Source organism: Populus euphratica, unplaced genomic scaffold (genome assembly GCF_000495115.2).
Source record: "Populus euphratica unplaced genomic scaffold, PopEup_1.0 scaffold111.1, whole genome shotgun sequence".
Taxonomy (NCBI): domain Eukaryota; kingdom Viridiplantae; phylum Streptophyta; class Magnoliopsida; order Malpighiales; family Salicaceae; genus Populus; species Populus euphratica.
In genome coordinates, this window is record NW_011499877.1 from 1105169 (window position 1) to 1115642 (window position 10474).

A 10474-nucleotide genomic window follows, 5' to 3' on the forward strand; every position below is an offset into this window, starting at 1 on the left:
TTAAAAGAAAAAAAATTCTTATTTAAGAAGTAGTTATTATGAATTATGTGCATGGAGAAGACTCTCTTGCAACTTGGAGTGCACTTCAGTTAGTGGATTGTGTAGTTCTCACCTACCTCCTTACATCAAGATTGGATATGGCCTCCCATGCTTCTTTTAGTGATGACTCAACTGCCTAAAAATACATTTTTTTTTATATTCTCTCATGGTCTCTCCATTGATAGTTTTATTATTGTTATCATTGCTATTGTTGTCGATGAGGCTGGTGAAAAGTGTGGGTTTTTTAAGAAAAATAACGACCAATGTTAACTAGTGATGCAAAGGCAAGGATGTCTCAGTCGTTGAAGGATAATGGATTAAAAGAGTTGGTTTCATAAGAAGAGAGACTGATGATCGATGTTTTGCTTGTTAGAGAAAGGGTTAATGGTTGTTGTCAATCTAATGGCTTAAGAAATGTAGAATCAATCACGAATATATTAAGATGATTAAAAAAAAAAAATCAATGCGAAAGAAACAACTAGTAGCAAGAGGCAAACTATTGTAGGTAAGGAGACAAAGTTGGTACTAGTTTGTGGTGTTGCTGGGAAAGACATCATGGGCGATACAAATAGACAACAGTTAGGGAGGAAGTCGATGAGTCACTAGGAAGATGAAAGGTCACGAGTGAGAAGTGAGGTAGTTAAGATAAGAGATGAATCATTTGCTGCTTTTTGGTTTTTGAATATTAAAAATGAAGGGTTAGTCTCTTTTTGACTTTTCAAGTATGCCTTTAAGTGTTTGTATGCTTAATGTTAGAGAGAAAAATGAGGGCTATGTTTTTATTTTTAGTGTATATTTTTAGAAGGATGTAATAAGATATAGGCTACGATGTTTTTTTCCCCTCAAAATTATGGACTCTCTTTTCTCTTACAGTATTCCTTTAGTATTTACTAGATTGATGGCTCACTCTTCGTCGCGAGCTGAGCTAATTTCTTTGCAGCAGGAAAAAAAATGATGGTAAAGCGCTATTATTGTATTTTAAAGAGCAATAAAATAAAATAAAATTCAATGACTTGACATAATAGAAAGAGGATTAAAAAAATCATCGTCAAACTCTGTGAATCAAATTGTAGAATGATTAAATTAGGAAAAACAAATTAATAAAAAAAGACTATTAAAAAACAAAGCACCCGTAAAACGAAATGAAGTCATTAAAACTCGTGAGTAGTATCATGTCAAACCTTAAATATAAAAAAAATATTGAATTGAATGAAAAAAAAAATCAAATTCACAAAAGAATCCAAAAAAAAAATTAGTTTTTAACGAACTCAATGATGATTGATGAAATTTTTGAAAATAACTAAGAATGACTAAATCAAACTTGGTCCAAATTTCAAAATTTATAACACAAATCATGAGATCAGATCATAACATAAAAGAAAAACTGTAAAAAAATAACAATGTAAAATTATGTACCAACCAAAATAATTAGAGATAAACTTGAAAAAAAATAAAAAAATAATTTGAAAAGAAAAGGAACCAAATTTGACATAAAAAGAAAATAAAACCAAGCCATAAGGGATGTAATTGGAAAACAATTCAATTAAAAAAAAGATAAGAATAACTAAAAATAATAATAAAAAGAATGAGGATCATATTTAATATTAAAAAATTATGAAGGGATGAAATCCAATGACAAATTAATTTAATAAAGGATTGAAGATCAAAAATATCATAATTAAAAGAATGAGTATCAAATCTAATTTAAAAACAAAGTATAAAAGTGTGTAATTGAAAAAATAATTAACTTAACAAATGATCCAAGACCAAATACATTGCAATTAAAATAATAAGGACCAAACCTGATATAAAAATAAAGTATCAAGAGATGAAATTGAAAAAACAAATTAACTCAGTAAATTATTCAAGACCAAATACATTGCAATCAAAAGAATAAAGACTAAATTTAACTTAACAAATAAATAACTAGACTTTTTTTTTTTTTTACAATGACCAAAATGATTTTTTAGATAGAGAGAGGAAAAAGAGAAAAGGAAAGGTAAAGCACCTTGCTGGAACTTCTCCATATATAGTCAAAAAACACGTGCCTCACCACTGTGACAAAGGTGGTGAGACACATTGAATGACACCCAGACAGCGGCATTTAACTTTATATGGGTGCCGCACACGCCACCTGAAAGGCATTAGCGACGTATAACTTTTATGATTTAATATTAATTTATATATATTAAAATACTAAATCACCCCTAATCCTACATGAGAATTACAAAAAAAAAAAAACCAGAGCAAAAAAACCTAAAATGACCTTGCATCCATAATAAAAAGAGTTTATTTTTTAAGGACATTTAAGTAATTGACATGTATAAAAATAGTAAAAACTTAAAAATCTCATGAACGAAAAGGAATATTTTTTTCAAGAGTTATTTGATAATTATACTATAAAAAACATGAAATTATGAATTAATGCCTCTTTTTAACAAAATTACCACTAAGCCCCGTGAAAAAAAAACCAGAGCAAAAAACCTAAAATGACCTTATAAAAAGAGTTTATTTTTTAAGGATATTTAAGTAATTGACATGTATAAAAATAATAAAAACCTAAAAATCTCATGAACGAAAAGGAATATTTTTTTCAAGAGTTATTTGATAATTATACTATAAAAAACATGAAATTATGAATTAATGCCTCTTTTTAACAAAATTACCACTAAGCCCCGTGAAAAAAAAACCAGAGCAAAAAACCTAAAATGACCTTATAAAAAGAGTTTATTTTTTAAGGATATTTAAGTAATTGACATGTATAAAAATAATAAAAACCTAAAAATCTCATGAACGAAAAGGAATATTTTTTTCAAGAGTTATTTGATAATTATACTATAAAAAACATGAAATTATGAATTAATGCCTCTGTTTAACAAAATTACCACTAAACCCCGTGAAAAAAACTCATGTAATCCTAAAACCAAGTTTCCCACCTAGAAAAAAATCAGGCTTTCATCGTGTATTCATGTAGTGAAGACTTGATCTCTTTTAGTTTAAAGTTAATAGACCAATATTTTTATCTTTTTTCTTTAATTACTTGGTCTTTTAGTAACTTGATATCATTTTTATAGTTTGTATTTTTACTTTACGCTTTTGGTTCTTCTATCCATTTCACTTTAATTTTTTATTTTTTTGTATCTTGAATTTTTCAAAAAAAACATTAATATCAATTATATGAGAAAATTAATTGAATATCTTGGGATGAATATCATGAAAATAACATGAATACATAAAAATATATATATTTTTAGATTTTTTAAAAATATATTTTTTAGAAAAGTTAAAATTAAGTTAGGACAATGTATATAAACAACGAAGGTAGTGGAGAATGAACACTCTAGGAGTGCCATAGGTACTGTCTTAGAAAAAAGAAAGAAAGAAGGCACGTGGGTGAGATTGGAAAAGATCATAGTCTTTGTTTTCTGGTAATCAGAAAGAATAAAAGAATGGATACTGGTGTTAGGTAAGGCGATCATCCATGTGGAAATTATATGTTCCCAAGAAAAAAAAGATAATGGGCGCGCGTCGCTGGGTGCTTAGCTGCTGCTGCTTGCACCTGGAAATCGGTGGGTGTACATTAATATTATGTCCATTCATATTATCCTCTCAACGCCCTTTTAATCCCATAAGTAAAGATTGCTTTTGTTTATGAACTTTTTGCCGGGGAGATTAAAAATCACCATGCACATATGAGACTAGGGTTCAGCCACTTGAGGCGGAGGAGGATGCCATTTTAGCTGGAGTTTATTTGATAATGTAATTATGGTTATTTTTTAAATAATTTTTTATTAAAATATATGTTAATAATATTATTTTATTTTTTAAAAATTATTTTTGACATTAGTATATTAAGATAATTTAAAAATACTAAAAATATATTAATTTGATATATATAAAAAATAAAAAAATTAAATTTTTTAAAATATTTTTCAAATGCAAAAACAAATAAAAATGTACTTATTTGAACTTCTCTATTTTAATTACAAATGAATTTACGATATGATTGGAAATTGAAATGTTGGGAAAGACGAACAAGTTATGTATGTTTTATTTAAAAAGAAAAGAAAAAAAACAGTAGAGTGGTGGAACAATAAATTAATTTCTACTTTGAGCACATTTATATTTGTGTTTTAAAAGAATTAAACTTTTCTATTTTTTTATTTTAAATAAATATTTTCAAATTATTTTAATATATTAATATTAAAAATAATATTATTTCAATACATTAGTAAATAAAAAAACAAATTAAAAGCAACCCCATCAGCTCTTTGTCAGGTATCGCAAAGTGAATCTGTAATTTAAATATGAGCATCGAGTTCCAAGATTTTGGATAAAAAGAAGTAATCCAACGTAAAGCTCTCAACTCACTAAACCTCAATCGAGTCAAAATGGCGATCCATCTACCAATTCGACAGCTATTCATCGACGGAGAGTGGAGAGAACCCATTCTCAAGAAACGCATCCCCATTATCAACCCTGCAACGGAACAGATCGTCGGTCAGTTCACTCACTATATCTCTGCATGTGTGGGTGTTTTGCTGGGTTAAATCGTTCATTCCTGTCCGTCCGTAATGGATGTTTCTCTTGCTTTAAATTTGTGGGATCTTGTTATTGTCCTTGTTAAATGGTTTTCATTCTCTTAAAAGACTTGCAACCCCAAAAAAGGTTTCTGTCCTTATAGTTTTGTGGAACATGGTACTTGTTCAGGTGATATACCTGCAGCTACTGCAGAAGATGTGGAGATTGCAGTGGAAGCAGCTAGGAAAGCATTTTCTAGGAACAAAGGCCAAGACTGGCCCTCCACTTCTGGTGCTTATCGTGCCAAGTATTTGCGTGCTATTGCTGCCAAGGTACAGTTTAATTTGCTGTTTTGCTGACATGTTTTGTCACTGGCGACGCGCAAGCTTACTAATCTGGAATCTTTTTATATGTTGCAGTTTGCTTAGATTCTTGAGTTTATTTTGCAGTTTCTTATCTGTTTGCGTCCAATTATGTAGTGAATTGAATTGCTTAATTTTCTCGGTGGTGGTGTCCATTCGTTGTTATGAATTGCTTTCCTCTGTTATAGTAAGCTTTACTTTTGATCACTATATATGTTTTATAAGAATGTTTTTGTATCATTTATGTTGTTATTGTTGTGAGGAATTACAAAGGTTATTTTCCGTCATTTAGTATTGTTTGGAGTCAAAATCAGAGAGGGATAGTTTCTTTGATTACTAAATAACAGGCTCACATTTTTCATATTCAAAATGTTCATGACAATTTACGGGTGTCAAATATGGAACCCATTTTCTTTTTAATGGAGTATGAGATAAATTATTTGTTATTGATGTTTTTTTGTGCAAGTCTATCAATAATTTTCTTAATGTTGGGCAATGAACTTCCCCTCTGATCTTGGGTTTCGATGCTGTTGTATCTTTGTTTGTGTGCAGATAACAGAGAAGAAATCTGAACTAGGAAAACTTGAAGTAATTGATTGTGGAAAACCTCTCGATGAAGCACTGTGGGACATGGTATGCTTGTGATACTGTCAAGATATTGAATTGAATATCATGTACATTGTCTTATGTGGGAATTCTTTGTTGTCCAGGATGACGTTGCAGGATGTTTTGAGTACTATGCAGACCTTGCTGAAGGCTTAGATGCAAAGCAGAAAGCTCCTGTTTCTCTTCCTATGGAAACATTTAAGAGCTATGTTCTTAAAGAACCACTTGGAGTTGTTGCACTGATCACTCCATGGTAGTTGCTGCTTCACTATGTGATAAGTTTATGCCCTTTCTACTCTTTATTATTTATGTTTATCTTTTTTTGTAATTAAATTTTCTGGCTTGGGCATGCCAGCTGTTTTTGAAATTGATCATCACCTATAAGCTACCCTTTTTCAGCTACACTAATGTCAATAACAATGAGCAATAGTGGAATTGTGAGAAAAGCACATTGTGGTTTTCATATGATAGGATCTAAGGAAGCTGGAAGAATGATCTATGTGGAACTGAGAAGCTCCATTCATTACTTGGAAAAAAGATATATAATTAATGTGACTTATTAATTTCTTAGCAATTTGTTGGCATTAGCAATTTGTGAAGTTTGAGAGCCTGGAGCTTCTAACTTTTCCTTAATTTTTATCATGTTAACAAAATGCCTCTATGAGCTAAAACCCCTGGTGCCATCAATTTTTGGGTGGTTTATTGGTTTGATAGTAATAAATCTCCAAAAATTCTCCAGTTGAAATCCATGCAAGAGAGTGTTTTCTTTAATTGTGCAGAATAAAACTTGAAGTGTCTGCTTTGCATTATTAGATTTTAGTGAACTATTTTTTACCAAGTCTTATAGGAGCCTTTTGTGGTTCTCCATCAAATTTGTTCCTGCAATCTTACTCTGTACTTCTCCTGAGATATAATGTGTTATTTCACTGATGCTGGCTGTTTGTAGTCTGCACTTGAATTTCTACTTTCTTTGCAATCTGGAATCTTGTAGCCTGGGTTATAACTTGTATAACTTTATATTAGCCACCTAGACATCTACTTGCAAAATTCACATTGCATGCAACCATGGTTTTAGTTGCTCTCTGAATAATAAACCAGATGTTATAGAAACTAACTATTCTTGTCTCTTATATTTTGAAGGAATTACCCACTATTGATGGGTGCATGGAAAGTGGCTCCTGCCCTAGCTGCTGGGTGCACTGCAATACTGAAGCCATCTGAACTGGCATCTGTGTATGTCTGGCCCTTACGTTATTGCACCTTGCATAAATTATGGTGGTGGTTGGCTGCACTTTATGCTAATTATAATTTTTTTATTATTATATCAGAACCTGTTTGGAGCTGGCTGAAGTGTGTAGAGAGGTTGGTCTTCCTCCTGGTGTCCTCAATATTTTAACTGGGTTGGGCACTGAAGCAGGTGCTCCTTTGGCATCCCATCCTCATGTCGACAAGGTGTGGTATTCTGTCATCATTTGCTTCTTTGGACACCTTTTCAAGTCAGATCTTCATAAATACTATTTTTGGGTTTCATATCTAGCTTTAATTGCTAATAAGTTGTTGGCAGATTGCATTTACTGGGAGCTCTGCTACAGGGAGCAAGATAATGGCATCTGCAGCTCAAATGGTCAAGGTATGTCTTCTGCTAAACAATTTTTGCCGGCTTATTTTGTGCTCTTTGTTGATTTGTGCCTAATCACTGCATGCAATATTTTGTCAGCCTGTTTCAATGGAGCTAGGTGGGAAAAGCCCAATCATTGTTTTTGAGGATGTTGATCTCGATAAGGGTAGGAGGATCCCTCGTGGTCTTTTTTTTTAAAAACTTTGTAGATTTATTTTTTTTGTTTATCAACAACAATATGGTAATAGGATTTTTGCTTCCAAGCTTTATTACATAGGGGAAGCAAGTATATGATTATTCTGGTGTTGCTCTTAATAGTAGTTTACTGTTTTACTTGCTATCTTCCAGCGGTTGAGTGGACCCTCTTTGGTTGCTTTTGGACAAATGGCCAGATTTGCAGTGCAACATCTCGTCTTTTAGTGCATGTAAGTGTGGTACCTTCTGTGCTTAATACTTACCATTGACCTCTCAACCCGTAGTTTATAGTACCTGCTTTGGGTTGAATTTTCATGCCTTGAAAAACAGAATTGAAGTAATATTCCTGTTAGCTACAACCAGAACTACTGAGATCCCTAAAAAAGACACAGCACCAACCATGCTCCAAACTCCAAGCCAACAGCCGCAAAAGAATTTTATAAATCATCCCAAGGAACTCTAAAAATTGCATAAAAAACAAATCCTGGAAAGAATAACCAGATTTTGGAGTATGTGACCAAGTCAAAGCATGAAAAGAAACCCTCCATTGCTACAATCCAAACAACAAAACATCATGGTCAGATACTAAAAAGGCAAGTGATCACAGCTTCAAAAACTCTCTCCACGCTGGAGAACACTGGTGTCTGAACTCACTATAAAATATTAACAGCTTGTGGCTAATCTTCTTCATCTTCTAAGATAAATTGAAAACTTGTTTTTTCTTCAAGAAAATGACTCTCCCTAAGGACAATAATTACAACTTTCTAATCTTTTAACTGTAAATGAGGAACTTGCCTGTATCAGCAGAGTTAAAATCTAAGATTTACTGTGAGTGAAAGAAAATGGGATAAGAAATGTTTGGCAATCTTCATCCTTGAGTGTATAGTTTATCAAATGATATATTTTTGTTAGAATTTGTTAGCCTTTTTGAAGTTGAGGTTTTATTCACTTTAATGTTTCAGGAAAGCATTGCATCAGAATTTTTGGACAGGCTTGTCAAATGGACCAAAAACATTAAAATTTCCGATCCTTTCGAAGAAGGTTGTAGGCTTGGCCCGGTTGTTAGTGGAGGGCAGGCAAGTATTTGTTAAATTTCTGCGTTTTGATTTCTCTTTGTTGGTTCAGGTGAGGGTATATTTTGTTATGCCCTACTATATTTTGTTAGTGGAGGGCTGGCAAATTTTTGTTAAAACTATCATTGTTTCAACCAATCTCTAATTTTCTGTTCAATTTGTGATTTCACCTAGTCACATTGTGTATCTTGTGCACTTCTGTGAACTTTTAATATTTCTTGGTGAACTAAACTTGCTAAATTAATTAATTACTTCGTTGCTGCAGTATGAGAAAGTATTAGAATTCATTGCAACAGCTAGGAGTGAAGGTGCAACCATTTTGAGTGGTGGCGATCGTCCCAAGGTATTTATAATTCCTGCATTTAGTGGGAATTGCTCTTTCTCTCTATCTTCCAGGGTATTTGAGTGATTTTATAAATGCTTTGGCAGCATTTAACCAAGGGATTCTTTGTTGAACCAACCATCATCATTGATGTAACGACCTCCATGCAAATCTGGAGAGAAGAAGTTTTTGGGCCTGTTCTATGTGTTAAAACATTTAGTACTGAAGATGAAGCCATAGAATTGGCAAATGACACCCAGTGAGTTGATTTATCTCAATAAAGACAATCAATGTATCGGAATACTTGGATTGGATTTATCTCCATCATCTTTTGTTGTGGCTTCTTTTCTTTCTTTTTCCCCAACCCCCCCCCCCCCCTCAATCTGCCCTGTTCTTGGAGATTTTATTCTTTCTATGGATGTCCCACAGTTATGGCTTAGGAGCTGCTGTTATATCAAATGATCTAGAAAGGTGTGATCGTGTAACCAAGGTGAGACATGAATTAACATTCAATCTTGTGCAAATTACACACCAAAATCTGTTAATAGGGATTGATTACCTTTTGAGACAATATTTCTTGTTTGCCCCCATTTTACAGGCTTTCCGGGCAGGTATTGTATGGATCAATTGCTCACAGCCATGCTTCTGTCAAGCTCCATGGGGAGGCATTAAGCGCAGTGGTTTTGGGCGTGAATTAGGAGAATGGTATGACCCTAATTACACTCACCAGATATGCAAGATACTTTTTTTTTAGAGAAAATTGTTTGGTTATCATGCAAACTTAGGCAATGCCCAACTGTGCAGCTTTGTTTTTCCGTACATTGTTGAAATTATTCTAGATGGGCCTCAACTGATAGCTAGCTGATGCTGACTCCTTTCGCTATCCTCTTTTTTTCTCAGGGGACTTGAAAATTACTTGAGTGTGAAGCAGGTAACGCAATATATCTCTGATGAACCATGGGGTTGGTACCAGTCTCCCGCCAAGCTATAAGAGCAGGTTTTCTGGGGAAAAAAAATGCAGAATTGCAGTCGTAGCAAAATGATGGAAATGAATACCATGTAATGAACTCCATGTTTGTGTACTGAATGGAACTTTGGGCGGAATAGGGAATTTCTCCCCAAGCTAGATCGTTGTCTGGTATGGTTTAATAACACATGGTGTTTTTGCTGGCCCTTGCCGTGTGCTACTGTTGACCCCATTAAAAATCTGGAGCATAAAGCTGCCGTATGCTGGTTTTATTCGTCATTTACCATCTAGTCCAACCGTGATTTGCTTGTTTTAATTTAAAAATGGTTGGAGGTCAACCGAAGTTGGAGCTGGGTGCGGCAACTGGTTCTATAAACTGATACCAAACTCGGCATCTCGGCTTTCCTGATCACCGGTTAGAAAACCAAGAGACCAACTCCTATGGTCAGTTTTGTGGCCCATTCAAAATTGTGCGGTGAACTGGCTGCCATACCCACCTTCTCACCTTGTTTCTGCCACTTGTTTCCCAGTGGCTGATGCTATTCTTAATTTCTCAGTTCCTCACCGCTCGTGGGTTCTAGTTATCTAGCTCTATACACATGCTATCTGACTTTAACCGTCATTACCCTGTCAATCCTTTTTTTTACCATTCCCTGCCGGTGCACCCTGTTTCCCGACCAAATCTTCTACGGAAATGGTTTCAAAATTAATACACTCAGGAATGGGGTTTTTTTTTTTTCTATTTAAGTGTTTGGATAAAAGGTAATTATA

General features: G+C 33.5%; 1 protein-coding gene across 1 annotated transcript; it reads left to right on the top strand.

The window, feature by feature from the left end:
• Nucleotides 1–4337: 4337 nt before the first annotated feature.
• BADH2 (betaine aldehyde dehydrogenase 1, chloroplastic) lies at nucleotides 4338–9762 on the top strand. The gene is given in 15 exon segments (NM_001304314.1): nucleotides 4338–4539; nucleotides 4750–4892; nucleotides 5475–5555; nucleotides 5633–5781; nucleotides 6669–6761; nucleotides 6857–6980; nucleotides 7093–7158; nucleotides 7246–7312; nucleotides 7495–7571; nucleotides 8304–8417; nucleotides 8680–8757; nucleotides 8844–8995; nucleotides 9166–9226; nucleotides 9335–9441; nucleotides 9637–9762. Coding segments are annotated over 15 exon segments (1512 nt in total). The 5' UTR covers nucleotides 4338–4430; the 3' UTR covers nucleotides 9728–9762.
• The last annotated feature ends 712 nt before the right edge of the window (nucleotides 9763–10474 follow it).